The 26,314-nt window shown below is 39.1% G+C and overlaps 2 protein-coding genes across 5 annotated transcripts in view; both read right to left on the bottom strand.

Moving 5' to 3' along the window:
* The window catches only part of KANSL1L (KAT8 regulatory NSL complex subunit 1 like), a 91,629-nt gene extending 87,070 nt beyond the window's left edge, over nt 1–4,559 (bottom strand). For 2 of the 4 annotated variants that reach the window (XM_079783171.1, XM_079783174.1), the window contains exon 1: nt 4,418–4,553. The gene's annotated coding sequence lies outside the window, so the exon portion shown is untranslated. Of the gene's footprint in view, nt 1–3,912; nt 3,960–4,417 lie in introns of those variants that run through there. The other 2 variants (XM_079783173.1, XM_079783172.1) reach the window with 2 other exon arrangements.
* An 11,858-nt stretch (nt 4,560–16,417) lies between these two features.
* Nucleotides 16,418–26,314, bottom strand: part of ACADL (acyl-CoA dehydrogenase long chain) — a 36,439-nt gene continuing 26,542 nt past the window's right edge. Inside the window, exons 9-11 of the mRNA XM_079782105.1 lie at nt 24,760–24,887; nt 22,668–22,754; nt 16,418–17,641 (exon numbers count right to left, since the gene is read on the bottom strand). Of these exons, the coding sequence (XP_079638231.1) occupies nt 17,548–17,641; nt 22,668–22,754; nt 24,760–24,887 (309 nt within the window). The 3' untranslated portion in view covers nt 16,418–17,547. The remainder of the gene's footprint in view (nt 17,642–22,667; nt 22,755–24,759; nt 24,888–26,314) is intronic.

The raw sequence follows: 26,314 nt of genomic DNA on the forward strand, positions 1-26,314 counted from the left end.
TAACTCATAAAGGAAAAATCTAATTAAAACAATAAAAGCAATGAGAAAGAGTTCACACTAGTATAATTTTATTCCTCTAAAATCTAGGAATTACTGTAAGGTATAAATTCTAGATATGGTGTTTTGTTTTCAAGATTTATGCCCCATATGGGCATTCTCAATTTACAGCAGAAAACAATGCAGTAATTGGCATGACCAGGGTACAGTTACCTCAGTACTTTGTACTCAACAAATTTATAGCAAAAACTTCCACTCTGAAAACTATGCCTAAAAAGGAATTCTCTTTGAAGACTAAAAGGATTTAATTAAAGATAAAGCCACTTGGGTGGTCACATAACACATCAAACAGATCACACTTCTAGCAGAATTATTACTATTCAGTTATAAGTGCATGACTCATAAGAATATAAATAGTCTTTTTTTCCCCCTGTGTACATCAACTTGGATCCAGAAATTTATATTTAGAAAACACTATCACATTTGCTCAGTCTATAGATTTTGGCTCCAATTTAACTTCATGTGGTTAAACACTGATTAATGGCCTACTACCAAATAAAACATTTTAAAAATTACTTTTAAAAACATGCTTAGGAATCCTTGGTCGTATAGTACTAGAAACATACAATAAATAAAAAGTTCATTAAAAATATTAACAAAGCCTTGCCCTGGCCGGTTTGGCTCAGTGGATAGAGCATCGGCCTGCAGACTGAAGGGTCCCGGGTTCGATTCCGGTCAAGGGCATGTACCTCGGTTGCGGGCACATCCCCAGAAGGGGGCGTGCAGGAGGCGGCTGATCGATGTTTCTATCTCTCTATCCCTCTCCCTTCCTCTCTGTCAAAAATCAATAAAATATATTTAAAAAAAAATATTAACAAAGCCTTAATATTAAATGAATGCATTTCCTCCCAATTCTGCAATACTTAGAGAATTTTCACATCCAGTGTTTCTAAAAACCTACAAATACTATCAAGTATTAAAAACTTCCATTATGAATTGTCTTCAGAATTTCATTATAGACTGCCTACAGGCAAGTACAATATTACCATTTTTATTAACATTAGTGGTAGCTTACTTATCCCACATGATCAGGGAAGAAGTGGAATCTCTCTTCAGGACATTTACAAGGGGAAAAAAAACAACCCACAAGTCTTTTGGAAATGGCACTGCTACCTTCTTCGCCTTTCTAAATGAAATAGACTGAAAGTAAGATTTTATTGATAACTCAGTGTCATTCATTATAGTCCTATAATACAGTAAAAATTTTAAGGATAGAAGTATAAGAGATGATATGCTTTAAAGTCAGTGAACTGGTTGCTAATGACCTATCACTCCTGCTATAAGCAGCCCCATTCCTTGTGTTTATAACTTGACAAACCTAATCAATAAACAATCCCAAATACAATTCTAAACCTGAAACTTTCTCCTCCTTCAACTACCATCTAATTATATATAGATAAATGTAAAATAAATGGAAATAACTGAGTAAATGAAAAACATGACAAAAGTTTTACATGGTAAAGACAGTAAAATATGTTATAGGCAATAATTGGTAGGTTATCAAGAACAATATGAATAATGAAACAAAGGAACTTTAGGCAGTAGGGTTTTTAAAAAAAAGACTACAAGTGAAAGGATGATTAAAGTGAAATTTGTAAGTGAATTCCATACAAGCTAGATGAATGAATAAAGGAAATGAAAGTCTATGTTATCATGATAAATGGTATTAAAAGTGGATGGAGCTCTTAGATAATGCAGTAGTTGGACAATGGAAAGTCACGGGACCTTTTAGTAGATGACTGTGATAAGATCTGTGTCCCCCACATGCACACTACACATACACACACACCCCACACACACACAGGAATGAGTACTCAAATGGATGAGTGAAACAATAGGTAGTATACTGCCAACAATTTACTTGTAAATTGAGTAAGACCAAAGGAAAAAAAAAAGACAATTTCTTGAGCTTCAATTGGCAAATATTTATTAAACACCCACTATGTGATTCGCAGCATGTCAAATACTAGTATATTCCTCTCCCTCAAGCAGCTTACAATAACTTAGGAAAGTAGATACATCACAGACATTAAGTGATAAAAAATTTAATGCAAATTAAAGCAAGGTTTTCGTTTTAATGCTAACACCAGATTATGATCAGAGCTGTTATGTGAGGCCTGCTCATGCTGTACATGAGTAGGAACCAATACAACATTCACATTCTGGAAGGACACTTGGTGATGTTACAAGAGCCTAAAAACACATATGTGCACATACACATACACACACACAGAGACTCTTTGACCCAGTAATCCTTCTTTTACAAATTTATGGGGAACTGGTTTTTTTCCCCCAAAGATTTATGTAAAGGCTATTCTTTTAGTGAAATTTACACTAGCAAAATATTGGAAGCATCCCAAACATCGTCAAATAAAAAAAAAATTAAATATGATAGTTACTTAATGTGAAGCTGCCAAAAATAATTTTTACCAAGACTAATGACATGGGAATGTTTATGAGGTAAGTTAGATGAAAATGCTGCATGCTTCCTTTTTTTTTTTTTTAGGAAAAAAAATACGCAAAAATGCATAGGAAAATATTTAAAGAGAAGCACAAATTACTTGTAGTTTTATTTGCACTCGTCCAGATTTTCCAAATTATTTTGTAATAAATTTAACAACAAAAAAAAAGTAATTGTTATGTGAAAAGGCACCACACACCCCCCCAAAAAAAAGTAAAAATAATAATAATAATAAAATCAATGTGAACCGCTCCACGGGGCTGGGAAAGGTAAGTGATGACTATCTAGATTAAAACTACGAGGAAATGAGGGCACTCGTGACACTGATCTGAGTGAGGAGGTGCAAACTGAGGGAGAACCAACGATAACAGTTACAACAGATTTGGGAAGATAGTCAAATACATACTACTGCATGATTCACTGTTTAAATTTCTTTCCGGTATGCTGGCTTTAAAGAAACAAAACAAAACAAAAAAATCTGACTTATGTGATAAAACCACATGGCGTGGCGATTTCTCTATTTGCGGCGTTGGCAAAGATGATGATAATTGGACCGTGCCGTGAAACTACTTCCCCGGGGACGGGAGGGAGGGAGGGGATGGGGAGGGAGGCGGCGACCTGCCCGGGAAGGAGCGGGTAGCGACTGGAAACGGCGGGGACCGCGCCGGCAACCCGCATTCCGGAGCACCAGGCTTTCTCCCGCGGTCACTATTTTTAGAGGCGCTTTTCCCTGGTCAAAAAAAAACACACAAAAAACAACAACCCCCAAACGCTGCCGGTTTTGCCCACTCAGGACTGGTAAACACCTCCCGGGCTTTCGTTAACAAACCTGCCTCCGGCAGCGTTTTGAAAACCTTCCTCCCTTAGGGATCAAAACTCGGCACGAAGCGAGAGCCGACCGGCTGAGGAGAGACGAGAGCAGCCTTGCTCGTCCATCCCGCCAGCTGACTCCAGTTTGGGGAAATCAAAAGGAAAAGTGCTTCCCACAGTTCAAAACAAAAATAAAAAAAGAACCCCACCCCGCCCCCGACACCCCTTTCCCCCCTGCCCCGCAGACCAGAGGGGAAAGGGGGGACGTGCCCAAGGCTGAAGGGGCACGCAACCAACCAAACACCAGCCTTCCCGGAGGAAGGAACATCCCACGGACGGACGTCCCACCACCGCCACCCTTCCCCGGGGTTTATTTAACGGCCCCCCAACACAGTCTCGCATTTCTGGCTACCACACAGCCCACCACCTCCCACTTCCCAGCCACGCCGGTCCCTCCGGCACCCCGAAAAGGGACACGAACTTCTAGACAGCGCCCCTCAGCAACGCTCTGGGCTCCCCGCCTCCATCCACCCCCCGTCCCCTCCACGCCGGCCTGGAGCGCAGGAAGAAAACCAGGGCTACACCTAGCACAGCCGGTTCTGCCTCGGTGACTCCCCCAAAACAGCCACCGCCACCGCCACCGCCGCGCCCGCGGAGGCGCCGCAACCGAAGCGAGGGGCGGGCCCCCCGACCAAGACCACGTGTTCCGCCTTCTGCGCACGCTCCCGCCAAAACAAAAGGCAGGCTCGCCAAGCCCCGCCCCCCGCCCACGTGACTGCGCCTAGGTCCACCCCCAACCTCTCCCTCCACCCCTTCCCTCCCCTCCCCGGAGCTACGGCCAAGGCTGTTAGGGTTTAGCCGTTTAAATCTGGCTTCGGTCCGACCCCTGCCCTAGAGCGCAATCCGGCGCCGGGACCCGGCGTCCCACAGCCCCGAGGATTCGAGGGGCGAGGGAGCTGCCGGTCGGCCGCCCGGCCCGCACACACCCGCGGCGGTCTCCGGCGCTCCTGCCTCCCCGCGCTGCCTCAGTCCCCGGCAGGGGAGACCCAACCCCCGCTGCCCCCCACTGCGACGCCGCCGGCCACTCGCCTGCTGGGGCGCCCTGGCTCCCCTCCGCCGCCGCACCTTCGGTCCGGCCGTGGTGGGGGCTGCTGAAGTGGTCGCTAGCCGCCCGCCCGCCTCCCCCACCCGGGGCGCCGCTGACTCGTCTGCAGAGCGCGCCCCGCTCCTGCCCCAGCCGCCGCCGCCGCCGCCGCGGTTTAACAGTCCGCCCGCTGCCTGCACCTCCGGGTGGCTCGGGGCGCGGAACCCTGCCGCGGTGGGGGGGCAGTGGGCGGGGCGCGGCGCCGGCCAATGGCAGCGGGGGAGGAGCCGCGCCATGCAAATGAGCGCGGGTGGCGGGGAAGCCCCGGGGGGCGGGGCCGCCCCGGGGGGCGGGGCCTCGGAAGCGTTCTGGAAGTGGTCGGAGCCCGACGCCCGAACCCCGCTGCCGGAGCGCGGCGGCTCCCTTGGGGTGCGTTTTTGCGGCTCCCGGCGTCCTCCTTTACCCTTTTCCGTGCCGGCCGGGAAAAACAGACGTGCACGACCGAGACGCGGCCCCGTCACTTCTCGCCCCTGCTTCGCTGTTTCTGTGCCACCGCGACCGCGAAAACAAAGCGCAGGGGAAAGGGAGGCTGCGGGACGCCCGGCCGCCCGCGCCGGCTCGCGGCGTCCAGACCGTCCCTCCCTCGCTGCCGCTTGAGCGGCAAGTTTTGACAAAGCTTTGTCGTAGGTGCCAAGTTCACACGTCTCTGTGCATTTGCTTTTATTTGGGCTGTGCGTCCAAACCCCAAGTCGTAATTCTGTAGGACCCCCAAGGGGGCCTGACATTGGGCGACAAATCTGCCTGGGGTCCAGCTGGGTCAGGTTATGGTAACAATCAGGAGCCACAGATTCAAGCATTTTGAAATCTTCACAGAGCCGGTTTGAACGGCGTTGGCGTTAACTCCGTTCTGCAGTGGCGCGCTCAAATAAATAAATGGGGTTTTATGTGAAGATAGTTGGCTAGGGACATATAAAAACAAATCTCACTCCTGCACCTAGCACAGCGCTCCACTCACCACGAAACTACACCCCGCATTTCCCCAGCCACGCACTCATCTAAAATAAAAGCAAACAAAAACAACAAAACAGCACTAAATATAGCTCTTTAGATGATGGATTGCAGGCTTTTCTAAGCCCCTAATTTACACTTGGAATGATTTATTAGGGGATGAAGCGCCCTAGAATTTTAGGTCCAGAAAGACACTTGTCATCTCAACCTTAATAATTGGATGAGATCATGACGGGGAGAGGGGGCGGGGAGAGATGGCGAGGGAAGGGAGGGAAAATCCAAGTAATTGGAGTTACACAAAAGCACAATACATGACACAGATTACTGGAATTGGAAAATAACCGGTTTGTTACTGGTCTCCCTGGCAGACTGTGACTTTACGGAAACAATTTTTAGGACAAGCTGCATTTATAGGAGAGAACTCAAAACAGTAATTGTACCTTCATATGGGATAAAGAAAGAGTTTTGGGAAATTGACTTACCTTCACTGGGATAGAAACTATAAGCTAATGGTGTACTGTGAGAATTAAGTCAACAAGTATGTATTGGGTATTCACCATATTCAAAGGGCCATCCTAGACCCTAGGAACAGAAATGCAAAAATGATTCAGGCATTAAAATGTGTGTGGTTGTTTTTTTAATTAGGTGAGATTCTTCAAAGGAAGCTTTTATTTGAGCTGCGTGTTTTTAAAGACTTTAGGCAGAGAAGGAAAGAAGGCATCAATAGTATTCTTGAGTTAGAGTAGAGGTTCTGAATATCATATTATTGGGCTGGAAAAGCATAATGTCAAATAAATTGCATCAATTTTGAATAACAGAAATTCATACTTTAACCTGAAGGAAGTGTAGTGCCAGCAAATCAGTTGAGTATACAGCTTTCTCCTATGAATTACCAAAACAAACATTCAAATATTTACCAAATGCATATGATTGGTACAGGATATATAGCAATAAGCAAAATTCCTGCTGTCGTGGACTTCATAGGGGATGACGTAAGCACTAAGCTTTGTAATTAATTACATGAGTAATAATTTAGAAGGCAGTTTCCCAGACTTTATCTAGTTTGTTGATCAGACAACCCTTTCCAGAAAGTAAGCTATTTATAATTCTCTAAGTTAATTCTTTTATCTTATAGTCAGTCCTGCAGTCTGCCACATTTGCAGACCTTAAATAAAAAATTTAGTCTATCAAGCCATCATACAAATAAAACTTTATCAATCCTTTTATACTTGGCTTCTGATACTTTAAAAGTAATAGGAATGGGGGGGGGGAGGTGTAAGAAATGAATGCCAGTTTTTCAGAAACCGCAGGATACCAAAACTCCTTAATATAAAAATTAATGTACTGAACCATTTTTCAAATTGTTTTCTATACTTCTTATTCAGTAAAAAGCCTGGAAAATGCATAGCTAATTTTTTCAAATCAAGGATATGTCATTATTCAGAAGGCACATGAAAAGCATTCTGATTTCCAAGAAAATAAATAAATAACAGTGGCTAGGAGACTTAAATGAAGCAGGAGGAACAAGGAGAAGGGAAGGGCACCGTTCTTGCTGACATAATGAGTGCCTGTCTGAAAGCCGTGAAAGTGTCCAGCTAAGCTACCTTACCGTGATTTCATGAGATAAACTTCTTTCCTCAACACTGTTTTTATTCCGTCTTTGCATTCGGGAAACACGCGTGTGGCACTCAATATACAGCTGACATTGTGATAAATGCTCACGATGCAGGAGGAAGATCATACCCTGGTCTTAAACAACTCACAACCAGGGGGAGGTACAAGCACAGGGTTTTCTAGCCTCCTTGCCTGCTCTGTTTTGGTCCTGGCAGTTATCACCATCTCACGTAACACAGATTTCTATTCTTTTGGGTTTTGCTTTCTCGTCTCCCAAGGCTAGAATGTAAGCTCTGTGAAGTCGGGCACTTCTGCTCTTTTGCTCACTGCTGCAGCCCCACAGCCTAGGACAGGGCCTGGGACATGTAAATCCACACATACTTGTTGGATGAATGTATGTATTTAATTCTCTCATTTTGCAAAGTGAGTTGAGTGTTATATTCTTTTTTAAAAAACATGCCCAGGTTAAAAAATAAAAAAACTCAATGAGGTTAAATATTGTATTCTATATTCTCACACTAATAAATGGCCAGTCTTGGACTTAAAGACAGACCTACCTAGCTCCAAAGCCAGAATTCTTTCCTCACTATCCCCTATAGGATAGAAAGCTACTTTGGAAGCCTGTACTATTTATTCCTTTATATTTCCATGCCCAGGGCGACTATCCTACACTGTCATATTCTAGCATATTTAATTTCTTCTTTTTATGATCATGTTTTGAAAGTAGGATAGGAGAAGCAGTAGGGGTAAAGGTGACAAGTACTATTCAGGATAGATTTAGCTCTAACTGTTCAGTATCACAAGACAAAGGGCAGGGGTAGGTAGCAAGAGTTATAGGATAACAGCTCTATGAGGTCACCAGGGACCCAGGCTGCTTTCTATTATTCTCTTCTGCCTCCATTCTCAAAGTACTTCATAGTTCCACGTGGCTACTGGCGCTCCAGCCATCATATCCACTTTCCCAGGCAGGATGCAGAAAAGGGACAGAAGGCAAACAGGGCCTTTAACTGGCTCCCCTGAAGTTCCTGTCAACAATTCTATAACTTCATTATGTGGACATATCTAGCTGCAAGGGAGATCAAGAAATACAGCTATTACATTGCCAACCTCCATTAATATAGGGATTATTATCTAGGAAGAAAGGGAGAATAGATGACGGTTAGGCAATGGTCTCCACCCATTTCCAAAACAAAATGTCTAGAACAGCTGAATGTAACAAGCTGGTGTGGGAGGCGGGGAGGTCAAACAAAGGAACAGTTAAAAGAGATTTTTTAAAAGTACATTCCCTCTTTTTTTCAGGCTCTGTGGCTTTGCCCAGGATTGTTAAGAATGAGGAAGATACTGATGTAATTAGAAAGAATAATGGTGCACAAGTCTACAAAGGTAGTTTAGGACCAAAATATGGAAGGATATGATGCAGGTTTAAGTAAGGAATGTGAAGTTTATTCTGTAGGTATTAGTGGAAACATTGAAGATTCTTGCATTAGTAAAATAATAAAAGTGTTGTTTTTGAAACGCTAATCCCATAAATCTTTACACTGAACAGGCATATCCAGAAATACTGGTCAAAAATAACCACAATTAAAAAGGATCCCAACAATCTGATTCATTTCATATGAAATGTGAACATCATGGCAATTTCTTGAGGTCAACTGAAGCTGTTACATAGATATTGTAACACCCGTTCTATTTCCTCAATAACATACCATGTGTAAGAACATGTGAAAGTTGTATTGGTCCTGATGGGCCAGGTTAAGATGCAGTAACATAAAACCCCAAAGTCACAGTGACTTAACACGCACAAAAAAAAAATGTTTATTTTTACCACACACAGTTTGTTGCAGGTCCAGGCAACTTTTCAGAGCCCTTGTCTTCCATCTGTTGGGTTTTTATTCCCTACTTTGATCTTAAGTTGCTTCCACAGCACTTTTACAATTGCAGCTACAAGATAAGACACGTCACGTACATCTCTAATCCTTTGGGAAGGCCTAGTCACACAGTCCTGCCCAATTATAAGGGAATAAAAAAAAAATAAACTTCTCCTGTGCACAGACGAATATTAAAACTCTCTACTAAGCCTAACCGGTTTGGCTCAGTGGGTAGAGCGTCGGCCTGCGGACTAAACGGTCCCGGGTTCGATTCCGGTCAAGGGCATGTACCCTGGTTGTGGGCACATCCCCAGGAGGGGGTGTGCAGGAGGCAGCTGATAGATGTTTCTCTCCCATCAATGTTTTTAACTCTCTCTCCCTCTCCCTTCCTCTCTGTAAAAAGTCAATTATATATATATATATATATTTAAAAACCTCTCTACTAAAAAAGTCATGTAAAAAAAATGTTTAAGTCTCATCAACAGATGAGACTACATCTCATTTGAGATGTGAAAATCTCCATACTCTAATCCCAGCAGCCAGGATCTCGTTTGTAGCTTTTGTAGCAGGTATTTTTCGTTGCCTATTTGGTTCCTGTTCCCTAACTTCCCTTTCCTAATAGTTTTTAGATTTTCATGCTAGTAGCAGCCCTCCACACAGCTCATGTGCTATGAGTTCCTACCTGCATGTTTCTAAATGGGCCGTAACTGGCTTAAGCCAATTAATACATTCCACTTCCCTTGGCACATCATTGGTTCAGAGGAGGCCATGTGACAAAAACTAGCCCCCTGACAGTGAATTTCAGCACTTAAGCCTAACATGCTGGCAAACATGCATTCTTGCATTCATTCTCTCACTCCAGACATGACCAGAAAGCCCATCCCATGACCCAGTTTTAGAAGTAGGCCTACACTAGAAATCGTAGAACAGACGTGGAAAGCAACTGGAAAAGTGAATCCTTATTGACAAAGTGAAACTGTTCAGTCATCCAGCTTTGAGTTTGCCCTAACTCTGAGCTTTCCAGTTTTGTGAGCTCTTTCTTCATTTTTTTAGCCAGATTTGATTTGAGTCTTTGTTTCTTGCAACAGAAAAAACTCTAATATAATACTCTTTGTGTGTGTGTGTGTGTGTGTGTGTGTGTGTGTGTAAATTATTTATTTCAGAATAAACCCATAAATGTTGGATTACTTGGGCAGAGCTTCTGTGCATTTTTATGGCTTTTTTTTTGTTTTTTAATTTCAGAGAGTTAAGGGAAAGGGAGAGAGAGAGATAGAAATATCAAGGATGAGAGAGAATCATTGATTGGCTGCCTCCTGCACACCCGATACTGGGGATCGAGCCCACAACCCAGGCATGTGCCCTTGACCAGAATCGAACCTGGGACCTTTCAGTCTGCAGGCCGACACTCTATCCACTGAGCCAAACCAGCTAGGGCTCTAATATAATACTCTTGTAAAATGAAACATAACTTCTCTTAGGATATGTTAAGATAAACTTCTGGTAGGTTTAGGTTTAAGGAAAAGTATGATTTTTTGCCCTAGCCGGTTTGGCTCAGTGGATAGAGCGTCGGCCTGCGGACTCAAGGGTCCCCGGTTCGATTCCGGTCAAGGGCATGTACCTTGGTTGCAGGCACATCCCCAGTAGGGGGTATGCAGGAGGCAACTGATTGATGTTTCTCTCTCATCTATGTTTCTAACTCTCTCTCTCCCTTCCTCTCTGTAAAATATCAATAAAATATATTTTAAAAAAAAGGAAAAGTATGATTTTTAATAATCAAAGTAATTTCAGGAGGGATTTTATGAAACAGAATGTAAAATAAATTTTAAAATAAACAAATAAGTTGGATAGTAGCTTGAAACTAGAAAATCCCAACTAAAATAAACTAGGGATCTTTGGAAAATGGCTGATTTCAGCTATAGGGCAAAAATTGTACATGATGGGTATGGGAAATTTTGTTGTGCTGGAGAACAAAGACTCTATAATAAGTAACACAGGATTACATGATATCTGGTATTTGCCTTAAAATAATCCATGACTGTAGGGGGTACATGGGGTTATAGATTACTAAATATTAGTCACGAATTGATCATTGTCAAAGCTGGGTGATGTATCCATGGTGGCTCATTATACTAGTCTCTATTTTTGTATATGTTTGACATTTTCTGTAATAAAAAAGAAAAAAATATATAATAACAAACCTGAAGGGACTTTGTCAATCATTTTGGAAAGTTGATTCAAAAATTTGTATGGAAATAAAAATTAGAATGGCCAAAAACAATTTTGAAAAAGAAGAATAAAGTTGGAGGACTCCTATTACCTGATTTTAAGGCTTTCTGTAAAGATCCTATAACCAAGGCAGTGTAGTTTTGGCAAAAGAGGGAGGGAGATACATAGATCAATGAAATGGAACAGAGTGCAGAAATAGACTCATATAAATATGGGAATGTAAGAATGTAAGATTGGTTCAAATATAATTTGAGAAATATGGTCAATTAATTTTCACAAAAATGCAAAGGCAATTAAATTTTAAAAAGGATACTCTTTCCAACAAATGATATTGGAAGAATTAGACAACTAGATGAAAAAAAAAAGAAAAGAACCTGATCATACATCTCAAGCCTTATAAAATTACTAAATGAAACATAGAACTAAATTAACAATGTATAATATAAAGTTCTTGAAAGAAAACTTGAGTTTGGTCAAAGAGTTCTTAGATATGATACCACATAAATTTGAATTCAAAATTAAAACCTTTTGCTCTCCAAAACACACTGTCAAGAGAATGAAAGGACTAGATACAGACTTGTGACCGCCTCTGGAAGGCAGGACTGGTGAGGTGCTGCTACGGATCACTTGTTTCCCTATCTACCAAGGAGGCAGTCATGAGACATTTTCTAATTAAGAGTTGATGGGGGGCCCGGCCGGCATGGCTCAGTGGTTGATCATCGGCCTATGAACCAGGAGGGAGGCCACGGTTCGATTCCCATTTGGGCACGGTCGGGCACATGCCCCGGTTCCGCAGCTGGTTCCCCAGGGTTGGGCCTGCAGACGGCAGCCAATCGATGATTCTCATTACTGAAGTTTCTATCTCTCTCCTCCCTTTCTCTCTGAAATCAATAAGGCACACCTGTAGCTATAAAACTTAGTAGCATCATGCATTGGACCCCTCAGCAACAAAATGTCCCATCATTCTTTTTTTTTTTTTAATATATTTTATTGATTTTTTTAGAGAGAGGAAGGGAGAGGGATACAGAGTCAGAAACATCGATGATGAGAGAGAATCATTGATCAGCTGCCTCCTGCACATCCTGGGGATGTGCCCGAAACCAAGGTACATGCCCTTGACTGGAATCGAACCTGGGACCTTTCAGTCCGCAGGCCGACGCTCTATCCACTGAGCCAAACCAGTTAGGGCCAAAATGTCCCATCATTCTTGTTACTGTCATTTGACTGCTTTTGTTTCTCTGTCGCCCTGTGCAAGGGCCACAGAAAACTGACACCTTTGGTTACTGTTTTTTTCACTTTCTGTGTAAGCAATAGACTGAGTCTCAAAAAGGCTTATTGCTACTTTATGAAATTTGTCAGCCTGATTTTGCCTTGTGCTTGACAGTGTAGGGATATATGAAGAATTCTCAAAGCTCATTATTAAAAAAAAAACACAACACACAAAAAACAAGCAACCCAAAGGAAATAATGAACAGACAAGTTGCCAAAGAAGGTACTTAGAAGTTAAATATGAAAAGCTATATTCATTATCATTAGACATTAGGGAAATGCAAATTAAAACCACAAACCTGCTCTAGCTGGTTTGGCTCAGTGGATAAGAGCGTCGGCCTGTGGACTGAAGGGTCCCAGGTTTGATTCCGGCCAAGGGCACATGCCTAGGTTGTGGGCTCGATCCCCAATAGGGGGCGTGCAGTAGGCAGCCAATCAATGATTCTCATTATTGATGTTTCTATCTCTCTATCCCTCTCCCTTCCTCTCTAAAATCAATAAAAATATATATTTTAAAAAATAAATAAAACCACAAACCTATTAGAACAAAATAAAATAAAAAATACAAGTGCTGAAGAAGATGCAGAGCAATTGAAACTCTTACATTGCTGGTAGGAAGGCAAAATGGTGCAGGCATTCTGAAAAACAGCTTGGTAATTTCTTACAAAGTTAAACATATGCCTTCCTTTCTGGCACAACAATTCCTTTCCCAGGTATTTAATCTGGGCAACCAAGATGTCCTTAAGCAAGTGAATGAATAGATAAACTGTGGGACATTCGTACAGTACAATACTATTTATGACTAAAAAAGGAAGGCGCTATTAATTTATGCAACATGAATGGATCGTAAATGCATTTTGCTAATAGAAAGAAGCCATTTGTAAAAGGTTACACATTCCATGATTCCATTTATATGTCAATCTCAAAATGACAAAGTTATAATTAACAGAGAACAGATCAGTGATTGCCAGGGGTAAGAGGTACAGTGAGAGTAACCATAAAGGGCATGAGAGAATTTTTGTAGTGATGGAACTGTTGTGCATCCTGATTGTGTTGGTGGTTGCATGGATCTATACACATGCTCAAATTCAGAAAACTAAAAAAAGGCATTTTTACTCTGTATGTAAACATAAAAACAGAGGGTGGGGATTTGCTGGATGGTAATTAAAAAAATAAAATTTCGCCCTAACCGGTTTGGCTCAGTGGATAGAGCGTCGGCCTGCGGACTGAGGGGTCCCAGGTTCGATTCCGGTCAAGGGCATGTACCTTGGTTGCAGGCACATCCCCAGTGTGGGGTGTGCAGGAGACAGCTGATTGATGTTTCTAACTCTCTATCCCTCTCCCTTCCTCTCTGTAAAAATCAATAAAATATATATTAAACAAACAAATAAATAAATAAATAAAATTTAGAAAGAAAGGGAAAAAGAGAAAATCTCTGTTATAAAAGACACTTAGGAGACAATACAAAAATATACAATTTGTGGACTGTTTGGATCCTGATTTAAACAACCTAACCCCAAAAGGCATTCTTCATACAACCAAGAAAAATTTAATGTTAATTTGGGACTATATGTTAAATTTAAGTTTTTAAAGTATGGTAATGGCCTTGTAATTATGTAAAAAAAAAAACTTCATCAGTTAGAAATGAATTCTGAAATATATGTGTGTGTGAAAGAAATAGGATTAAATTTGCTACTTGCTTTAAAATAATTAAGAAAAAGGTATCGGGAAAGATGCATTGCCAAATGTTGAAGCTAAAGGCTCATTATGCTATCTTTCTATTTTTGAGTGTGCTTGAAGTTTTCTGTAATTTGTTTTTCTTAAAAATGGAAAATTAGGTTTCAAAAATAGAGAACTTATCTTCAACATGTATTATAAAGCACATGTATTATAAAGGTCTATGGTTGGTTTCCATCGTAATGTCAAATCTTTCCAATGACTCAAAATAAATAAATGCTGTGTGTGCCAAAAATAATACTGACATATGAAAAAATCCAGTCTCTCAGAAATCTTATACCTTGAGCAGTAAACTACTAAAATTACTAGATTAGTAAAGATTTGCAGTTAGAGTTTACAATAGCATATCAAAACAGCCCCCCCCCCTCAATGTCACTTCAATGACACCACCAAAGAAATAAAGGGTAAAAATAATTTTAGAGCAATAATTATGATTCTAAAAATCTCAGCCAAAGCTCCAAAATTACTTGAGCTTTTTTATTCTCATTAATTATTTACACAGTGTGGCTTTCTTGCTGTGTTGGTCCAGTCTGTTCTTTTAAGCAATATTGTTGTTTATTGTTTCTTGAGCACTTAGCACTGTGTGAGATACAGACCATAAATTCCCTCCCTAGGGGACAACTATCAAAGCCACACAAGCAAAACACAAAGATTAGCTATTTAAGAAATGAAAACGCAATGAAAGGTTAATAAGCATATTCTGAACTCCCTATTTTGCTTTCAGCTTTCAGCTCATGATATAACACATGCTTCTTTTGGGGGTGCAAAACAAGACTAGTTGGCAAGATAAACAACCAGTTTAGAGGAGATAGAAAACATCCCAGAGATCGTCCCAAGAAAATATCCTTCCTTAGAGAGCCTTTCAGTTTCTGATATATATAAATCACTAGAACCTATTCTCAGCTCTGGTGGACTGCAATAGTTTGGTGTGTGTGTGAGTGAGTATGATTTAGGTCTGCCCAGCAGACATTTCTGTTCCCTTTCTTTTGATAACACCACTCTCTGTTTCAGGAACTGCTTCCCCAGTCTCTGTGTTCCTGATGGGACTGTCAATCATAGTGCATCTTTCCCAGACCTTGACACTAGAGGCCAGTGCACAAAATTTGTGCACTAGGGGCGGGGGCAGTCTCTCAGCCCGTGTGCGCCCTCCGCAGTCTGGGGCCCCTCGGGGGATGTCTGCCTGCCGGCTTAGGACATCCCTCTCACAGTCCAGGACCCCTCGCTCCTTACCACCCGCCTGCTTGCTGCTTCATACGGCTAGGCTCGCTGCTCCTTAGCATTGTTGCGAAGGCAGGAGAGGCTCCCTCCACCACCGCTGCACTTGCCAGCTGTGAGCCCGGCTTCTGGCTGAGCGGTGCTCCCCCTGTGGGAGCGCACTGACCACCAGGGGGCAGTTTCTGCATTGAGCATCTGCCCCCTGGTGGTCAGTGCGCATCATAGCGTCCGGTTGTTCTGGTCGTTCCACCGTAATGGTTGCCTAGGCTTTTACTATATAGACTGTGCTCAAGGATGTGGCCCTGGGGCAGCCCAAGCTCATTTTTATAAGCCCTGTAATGACATTTTTCTGCAGTGTTCAATAGGCCAATTTGCAAAGGAAAGTAAAAATAAGTGTATGTAGTGTATGTGCTAGCAGGTGTAAGCCCTAGAATCAGGCCCTTGAGACTCTAGTTTCTACAATTCTTTAGATTATATGAGCTACTCCGCAACCTTTTCAGCTAGCACACTCAAGTTTTTGCTTGGGATGGTGTGAATTGGGTTTCTTTTGTAATTTGTACCTGAAAGAATCCTAAGTTAAATAAATTGCCCAAGGTCCAGTGGCTCTTAAATGACAGAGTTATCATTCACACTCAGGTCTGTCTACTTCTACATGACAGAGGTATCCTACTATGGCAATTTACTTTGCATCCTAAAAGTGTTGTATTCCTAAAATATAGTTTTGTTTAAGACTGAGAAAGGAAGGGAAAGGCGCTGAGGTGAGGGGCTTGGTCCATCTGATCCTATATTGTTTCCTGGTGGCATGAGGGAGGTGAAAGCTGCAAATACAGTAATATCTAATAAAATATTATTTTAGCTCATTTTGGTATTTAATGCATATGAGTAAGAACTCAAGCTAGCAATCATACGAACTTCCACCCAAGAGCAAATCAAAGGTGTATAATTCCAGGAATGGTATCAAAGTGTTTTCTCTCCCCTCTGCTCTATCCAGTTTGTAATGATTGCATTAAAAATGATGTTTAAAATAAATAAATTACAACAACACCAAGAATACATATATTTGTTTCCATTTAAAAAGTACTTTATTCACGGTTTCCCCAGTATATGCAAAGAAAAACAAGTACTGAAATGATGCTAACAGTTTACAAATTAAATTAATGGCTTGTTTTTTTTATAAGAATTCCTTTTATGTCGCAAGTGAAATGTTGTTTCCTCACTTTCCTATTCTAAATGTTTATTTCTCTTACTATACTTATCATGATTTGAAATTATCTTGTTTATTTACTTACTTCTTACATTATTTATTATAACCTGTTTCTTCATTTATTAGTAGGAGTCTTGCCAGTTTTATTTGTCATCATATTTTTAACAGTCTGGCATATAAGAGACATGAAGTATTCATTAAATTCACTTAAAAAGCACACTCTTCCAAAATCAAAGTCACTCTTTTGATACTGATAAAATGTATCAATAGCTTACAACTGAAGGATGATGGATTTTTCTGTGTTCTCCTATAAAACTGGGGTGGAATTCTGTTGTAAGCCCAGGTATCAGCAGATGAGAACAAACAGCATTCTCCAATAGGCAAAGGCTTAGCTGAGTCCAAGAAGGCTTCCTGATTCAACTAGAGCAGCTCTTCATTTATCAGCATTTTACAGGGACTCTGCATGAGCTTTGTTTGAAGAACGGGTTCCATTACTTACAAACAGGATCTTGGGGTAGGTGGTAGAATTCCACTGTTCTGGGGAATTTGGAGCAAAAAACAGCTGAAATTATTTACAATTCTAAATTATATATTTTTTTCCTTTTAAAGTCAATGTGCTGTAAATACTATTAATGTTCTTGTAGTATAATAAAATTACTTCTGCCTCAATTTAAAAGCTTTAAGCACTTACGCTTTTTTAGAATTTTAGGGGAAAGTGAAACACTAAGGCTTCTAGAATCAGAAAAATCTTCACCTTTTAGCTATGTAAAAAATTATAAAAGTTAAACCTTATGTTGGAGAGTTTTGGAATCTTTGGATTCAAAGATTTCTTCTCCCTTTGTGTTAATCTTATATTTGCATTTGATTTTTTTTTTTCTATAAGACAGCACATGAAAACATGTTTAGTGTTTCCTCCCTGTCCAGGTTGCGTTTTATCTTGAGTAGATTTAAAACCAGATTAGTTGTAATAGGATTCCAGGATGTGGGCAGATGTCTATTTGTCTCGGACGATGTCTCTGGCAATCAGCTCCTTCATTATTTCATTGGTACCACCATAGATTGGCTGAACTCGGGCATCCACGTAAGCTCTGGATAAATCAGAAGATGATTGAATGAATAAAGATATTAGAGATTATACATTTTGTCTTACTATATAACTATTAATTACTTTAAAGTATTTAATTAATGAAATCCAAGTAATAAACGTTTTTCATAATTACTTTTTTTCCAGTATGGCATTCATCCTCGATTGGTATAATTACCAAATTCTATTAAGATAGTAATCACCTGTATAGCATTGTTTTAGTTTGCTTGAAGAGGTTACAAATTCAAAATAACATCTATAAGTTTGTTTTAATTTAATTTTGTAAAATTCAGCACATATAATAGCATTGTAAAAAAGGGCATTTTAGATAGCTATGGATAGAATGTTTTAATTTTTTATTATCTTTCGTTTTTCCCAAAGAAGTTGAAATCCACTGGTTTTGTAGAAAACAAAAGAGAAAATACATATTCTCTAACATCCTACCACTGCTGCTGCCATCAGGGGTATAAACTGATGCTGTAGAAAATATTACTTCCCACAAAGTTAACAAGTAACTTATTTTTTGGAAATGGTTAATAGTCACTCCCGTGGTGTCTGAGGTTAAAATACCAAGTGTCTGAGTCCACTGGCATGGGTGCGCGCGCGCACACACACACACACACACACACAAAGTTATAAAAAATTCACTTTTGGTAGCCATGACCGTAACCATGACACTGTATAGTTATTTTTACCTGTTCTCATCTCACTTGATCCTCTCAGCTCTGGGGGCAGGGAGAATAAATATTATATTGTTTTGCAGGTAAAGGAAATGAGAAGTTAATACATTTACTATTTAATGGGCAAACAGATAATTGGCAGACTGCAATGAGAAGGTAGGTGTCCTGCAAGTATCTTTTTTATTATATCACAATAGTTTCATCGACCCAGGCATATAGGACTAGTTATTGAGCTTTGGACTTTACTAGTAGAGAAATTCAAAGGCATTTCTTTTTCAAGCATAAAATCTTTTTCTTTTTTAAGTTGAAATTTGAAATGTGCTAGCTCTCTAGGAACCTGACCAATTCTGGATTTATCCTTCTCCATGCTTATCATAGGGCCCTGCAAAGAGTAAGCACTCAGTACACACTGACTTGATTTAGTGTATTACAAAGGAATTTTAGTGTCTCCATACCAACTTTCTGAAGAAACTTGAAATCTGGAGACATCAGTGTTTTCAAATACATATATTTTTCTTTTGAACACATTCCATTGTTGCCCGCAAAATCCAGTCCTTGCACTTAGAGGGCCTGCCTAGCATTTCAGTCTACTTCAGCAACCTCAATGCTTTTAGACATTTTTGGACTGGGTTAGGCTTTTTTTTTTTTTTTTTTTTTTTCACATTACAGAAGTTCCAATGGAATTGGTAATGACAGAGATCAGTAGACCTTTTTATAGGTTACTAATTAAATTCAGTCATCAACTAGAATTAACAGGGAAAGACAGCAGAATAATCAATGTTTAACCACATAAATGATGAAGCTCTACATCCCAGGCTGCTCTTCCTAGCATGGCAGGGAATCTTGAAATGGCAGACAGTAAGCCTCACTTCTCACAGGCCCCAGGCCTAATGGGTAAGACTGAAGTAATTCATGCTAAAGAGCAGTTATTTAAAAACACACCAATGAAATGAAACAAAACAAAAAAGCACCTCTTTTATCTGTGAAACCAAGACTCAGCCCCCCCCTCTCCCCACACAAACACACACAAAATATAGCTTAATCTAAGGATATAAGAAACACAACTAGAATGATTATTTTCCCTACTAAATCACAGTCTGTACACATCCACATACTGCCTATGGTTTCTCATTAAGTTTTTTGATATTATCGATTATGTTCTCTCTTGCTATTTTATAAAAAAAAATTCCTTCCCTATATCTTGGGAGAAAAATAGCAGTCTATTGAAAATTTCCAGGGATTTCAAATATGAAGTCATCAAGCTACAGTTTTTGCTTACTACTGATCTGAAGGAACAGCCTTTTGGGCCATGTACTTGGTTGACTCCTCTTCACCTAATCGGCCTTTCTCAGAACCCGAACTAAACCAGACAAACACTGAGCCACCACTTGTCTACTTGCCCAGCAGCAACAGCTGCTGCACAATGGAATAGAAAAATACAAACACCCATTATTATTCTACTTTCCTAGCATAGTGAATATTGGAAACAGACTAATATTGTGAGTAAAACATGAAAATGCACAGGAAAAATTTCAGTAATGATTTAATTTGTGCTAGCATAATTCAGTGTTTACTTTTGATTTCATGACTATGCAAAGATAAAAAAATAAATATGCGTTTGATTAAGACTTGTTTGAAGTAGTTCTAAAAGGATCTACCAAAATCCAAACCCAAGGATTGATTAAAAAAAAAAATTGTTTAGCTACTTCATGCCCATTCCCAAGAAAGGAAAAAGTCCTACTTATTGCTGAGATTTTATAAAAGGTTATAAATTATATACATCCTGTGATTAAAGCTTTATGAACTTCCCAATGGCTACAGAAAATTAGTAAATTACATCTATGCCGAAGCTTCTGTTCTTAATGTAACTGTAATAAAATGTTTATTTTCCTCGTTAAGGACTATAAGTATATAAAAAGTTTTCAATTATGCTTGCCAAAATGATGCATTTGAAAGTCAGTTTGAATACTTGTTTGATAATTTTCCCTTTAGGTATTGGTATTTAGATTAAAATTAGAAAAAGCTTTTAGAAGTCCATTGCTTTCTCATTCTCTGATTCAAAACTAAATTGGACTTCTCTCGAGACAGCAAAAACTTCCTCAGGAAAATTTTATAAGCTGAAAATATTGCTAAATAAGAGGAGGATATGTTTTCTAGAGTGGTGAGGAGAATTGCCAGGGGGAGATTATTGAGGCAAAGATTTATGGAAAGAAGGAAGGAAGAAATTATGAAATGGAGGAAGAAATGTAGAAAAGGGTGCTGCCTTATTGATAAACTGGTATTGCTTTGAACTTATAGCAAGGATATTCATATGTAATGCCATCAAAAGGTGTATTTAATTTATTTTAGTTTGAAGGAAGTAAAATTTCTATTTGGAAAAAATTACTACTTTCAGTTTTTTTAGAGGAAAATAATAAAATATTTAATCTATGAAAACTTAAATTCTTTTCATATGGAGGCCGATTTTTCTGTAGGGTCTTCCCTCTTTTTCTAATTTTAAAAAAAGTGACATTTCCATAGAAGACATATAATTGGCCAACAGGTATATATGTGAAAAAATGCTAACGTCACTAACCATCAGGGAAATGCAAATCAAAATCACAAATGAGATATCACCTCAAATATTGACAAGGATGTAGAGAAACTGGAACTTTGCCTATGGTTGTAGGGAAATGCAAAATGGTACAGCTGCCATGAAAACAGCATGATGGTTCCTCAAAACATTAAATAAAACTACCATATGATCCAGAAATCCCACTTGTAGGAATTTATTCAGAAGAATTGAAATCAGGACCTGCAGGCAATACTAGCACTCACATGTTCATTGCAGTATTATCCACAGTAGCCATGATGTGGAAACCGCCTGACTGTTCATGGACAGATAAATGGGTAAAGAAAATGTAGTGTATACATACAGTAGAATGCTATTCAACCTTAAAAACAGGAAACTCGGCAGCATGTGATAATTTGGAAGGACCTTGAAGACATTCTGTGTAGTGAAATAAGCCAGTCACAGAAAGACAAATACCACACTGATTCCACCTATGTGAGTTATAAAAATCCATAGACTCAATAAGGAATCATGGTTGCCAGGGACTAAGGGGATGGGAAGATGGAGAGTTACTAATAATGGGCTTAAAATTTCGATTAAGCAAGATGAATAAGCTCTAGCGGTCCATACTGCAACGTTGTACCAATAGTTTACAATACTCTATAGTACACTTAGAAATTTGTGAAGCACCCGGCTGGTACAGCTCAGTGGTTGAGTGTCGACCCAGGAACCAAGAGGTCACTGGTTTGATTCCTGGTCAGGGTACATGCTGGGGTTTCAGGTCCATCCCCAGTAGGGGATGTTTCAGGTCCATCATGTTTCTCTCTCATGAATGTTTCTATCTCTCTCTCTCCCTAAAAATCAATAAAAAAATTTATTGTGAAGAGGGTAGATCTCATCTTAAGTGTTCCTATCATGGTAAAATAAAATAAAATAAAATAGTTAATAGTCAATGCAAATTAAAGGAAGAATGACAACCTATTTTTTTACCCATTAGATTAGCTCAAAGTTTAAAAGGCAGTAACATTCATAGCTTAGGATGACACGTCATCGGACTTTGTTCATTTAAGTATGAGTTGCTACTAACTGGAGGAAATAATCTGGAAATTATAAAATTTTAAATATGCATACTTTTGAACTAGCAATATTACTTTTGGGACTCTGTCTTGTTACAATCGAAAACACACGTATCTAAGATAAATGTAGTAAGGTGTTTGTTGTAGCATTGCTTGTCAGAGTAAAAAAACAGTAAAATAACCTGAATAATTATGGTTAATCTATAAAATATAACATTACTTAACTATTTCAAAAGTGATATTAGTCCTGTATAACAATTCAAATAAAGCCAAGCATTACTCTTTAGTATATTGGTCTCTCCACTTTCTTTAAAAATGATAAAATCTGCCTGACTGGTTTGGCTCAGTGGATAGAGCGTCAGCATGCGGACTGGGGGGTCCCGGGTTCGATTCCAGCCAAGGGCATGTACCTTGGTTGTGGGCACATCCCCAGAGGGGGATGTGCAGGAGGCAGCTAATCGATGTTTCTCTCTCATCGATGTTTCTAATTCTCTATCCCTCTCCCTTTCTCTCTGTAAAAAATTAATAAAATATATATTTTTAAAAATGATAAAATCCTCGGGGTGAGCCAATATCATAAAGCTGTTTCCATCTGCTTGAATACACTCTGTAGTCAATTGAAAAATGAGGACTTTGCACTTTCTTTCCTTCAATGTACAAATCCAGTAATTTTTATTTTTCTTCACATCGGCCAGAGGAGTGTAACAGAATCGTCATACTCACTTTGCAATTGGGTACTCCCACATGTATCCCCAACCTCCATGGAGCTGCACACAGTCATAAGCCACACTGTTTTGTAATTCAGATGCCCTAGATGAATAAAATAAAAAAATAGAAATGGAATATTTGAAATGGATTTGCATGAGGTGCTTCACAATCAGGAAACAAGTTAGTTATCAAATGCATACATTTATCCAACAATTAAAAGTAGGCATATAGCCAACCAGAGATATAATTGTAATTTTGTATAAATTACACATGAAATAAATCTCAGGAGAATTTTCACATAATGAATACTTTCTTCATCAATTATATTTTTGCTTGAGTTTTTGTTAAGACTATAAACAAAATGTGGAAAGCATAGACTATTAGGTTTTGGCTACTTTATGCCTGAGAGGGATAATAGTAAAAACTTGAAGTTGGTCTACTTTATTTAGACTCTCTATATGATCTAAGTTAACAGTATAATTATACAATTACCTATTTCCTTTTGTCTTTGAATTATGTTATAACCCTCAACCCCCAAAATGTCACTTCCTACCTTAACGCTATAAGTCTGAATTTAAATAATTGTAGAAAAAAAATTTTTAGGGTTTTCAGAAATAAACTGAAAGTAAAAATGAATACCTAAGGAGGGTTCATTACTGTTAAAGTGCATGCTATCATATAGAAAACTTATTAAAGATTATTTAGGAATTATTATCCTTGAGACAATATGTACTTGAGAAATATTCTTTTCTGATCTTATCACAATAATTTCAACTATCATTAAGGGATTTTTATTCATCTTAACATAAAAGATCAGTTAGTTCAAAATTACTTTCAACGTATTTTTCAGTAGCATGAAACAAAGCAAAGGTAAGCATGGACACATTTTCCTATTAAAAATAATTTTTAACTCCAATAGGACAGGTGAGGATGTTCCCAAGAAATACAGTAACGATATGATTAATAGACAAGACTCAAGGGTAATAATATTTGGAATTCTATACATTTTTGTATTTGGTAAGTATTTCAGTGAAATATTTACCAGACTATAACTAGTTGCTTACTCTGCTACAATATGAAATGCCATATGTTTATGCGTCTGTAAACCAGGTGTTTTCAAGGACAGTGAGGTCCATAACTATCCAAATATCTTTTTCCGAAAATATCTAAAGTTATTTTTACACTTTTTAAACTAATCAAGAAACTTGCTGTAAATGTCTCCCCTTCCCAAAGTGCAAGTTCTTAGTAATTTCAACCTGGCAATTTTTATTATTTTGGAATCATTACATAAAGCACTAGTCTGCATATTTCCCCATTCTACTTCTGATTGAACTGAACACAAGTTAATGAATAATGACAGGAATTTTTTCTAGGTTATTTTTGGGCTAATGAGATGTGAGAATGTTTGCTTTTAAAACAGAGACCAAACCCATGTCCAGAATCTGATTTAAACTATGTTCTTGCATCATAAAGTACACAAAAGCCTTATAGGCATCTTTTTTCAATCAACTCACTTTAATACCATTGCTAATCATCTTTAACACAAATGAAAGGCTTTCTGAACTTAATAGGATATTCTTTCCTTTCACTTAATAGAGCATGTACAACTTTTGATTGGACAGTCAGTTCTTCAGAAATTTTTCTTTGATCTGAAAACACCTTAAATAGGAAAATCCTGTCCAAGCTACTCATTTCACAGATATCAGAATGTTGTCTCAAAAAAATTAAATTTAATGATAGTTATTTAATGAAAACTGGGACTCTTCAGGACTTTAAGTTTTACTGTAAAATTTTGTTCTCACTATACCGACACTCTTCAGATAATTTTAAATTAAACTTAAATAAACGAATCAGTCATCCCACTTCAGTCTCTTAGTGCTTTATTTTCAATAGCATGCTAAAAGTTAAATACCAACTCGAGTAATTTTTAGCATATTATAAGTAGGCTTGATGGGACCTTTCAGCATTTTTTATAAGTTGGTTCTTATTGCTAGTTTTCATTGACTCAGCCTTCTTCCTTTAGGACCCTCCAGGCTGAGTTTAAAGTGAAGAGAATTCCACAACAGTCTGCACAAACACCACATTTTAATTACTGTAGCATGCATACCAATATTTCGCCATGGAAGCCGAGGCAGAGTCCAGACGTTTTGTTTCATGCAGCTGCAGACAGCTGTCCACAAACGCTCTGGTTACACAAATGTGTGTTTTTAATTCTGCTAGTTTATGCTGCACCGTCTTGAGTTGAAAGGAAATGAAAAATAAAAATGAGCATGGTAGAAGAGCATGTTTTGAATTACCTAGCATATCAAACATTATATAATAGAAGATTTTTAGAGCAAAACAAAAGTGGAATTACTGGGTTGTGTGTTTTTCTTTCTTTCAACAAAAAAAAAACAAGCATAAGAGCTTAAATTTAAACGCTGCTGTATTTCAATGCTAAGGAAACTTGTAAGAAAATAAAAGATGCAAAAGTAAATACATAACTATCTGATGTTTTAGATGAAAAAGTTTAGACCATGTAGGGAAGCTTCTTGAAAACAGCATGACTGATGGGTGAGCACCATCTTGTGGTACAGTCCTGTAGGTACAACTGCTGAAAAAAAAAACGTATTTTCCTCTGGAATCTAAACCCATGAAGAAGTTTTCTCTGTTAGTGAAATTAAGTAATCACATTCCTCTATTCTGCTTGTTTGCCTTGGAAAAAAAATAAAGTAACAATCTGGAGTGACAACATATAAAATATTATGTTATATTGCAAAGTATTTAATCTATATCTGTAAAATGCAATAAAAGAATAAAAGAACTGAAATCTCAAGAGATCAGAGTCCAGTACCCCCAACCTCTTCTGAATCATCCCCACCATTCTTCTTCTCTCTCTCAAAAGCTTGTCTGGAAGAGTCTCTAACTTGAACTAAATGGTCAGGAATTGTCAGCACTAATATACCTATATACCTTCTCCTGTTGGCCATAGACAACCAACAGTGCCCTTGAAAATCATCTTACCTAGACCATTCTCAATCATTCTCAACTGCTCTCACTTCAATCACATTTTCTTGTATTCCTGACTCTTGGCTCCCACACCTTGAACTTTAAGTTTATATCTGGTCTCTTTAAGCACCAACCCTCGAACTTCCTTCAGGAACTGGCTTAGATCTGAAATACTGGCTTTCTACTCCAAAAAGACACTGCGTTAATTGACCTCTTGGGTTCAAGGTCCAGCTATGGTCAGCTGGCTCCAACTTCCTTGTGGAAATTCAGATAGAAATAGAGTTCTGATCATTCTGCTGTGGAACATTTGAGTGAGACCTACACTGTGGCTAATTAAAAGCATGGAAGTTAATGACGAAGGTGACTCAGCGAAACTTAAACTAGAAATTAAATGTACCCCACACTGGCAAGTCCAAAGTCATGACTGAGTTCTCAAAGGGAGGTTTTGGGGACCAGATTCTTAGAGGATGCTGCCTTTACAACTGGTTACAGAAATTCTCAAGCCACAAAACCAAACCTTTCGGTATAGCTGTGGTGGGGAAAGTTTGGGTACTTTCCATTTCCGGAAAAGGGTAGAAAGGGAGTCTAATCAGACCCAGGACCAGGCAAGACCAGGGTGTGTCAGAGAGAGCAGGTACTCTGATGAACAGATTCCTCGTAAGTGTACCGACATA

The sequence above is a fragment of the Cnephaeus nilssonii genome (genome assembly GCF_951640355.1).
Source record: "Cnephaeus nilssonii genome assembly, chromosome: 10".
NCBI lineage: Eukaryota > Metazoa > Chordata > Mammalia > Chiroptera > Vespertilionidae > Cnephaeus > Cnephaeus nilssonii.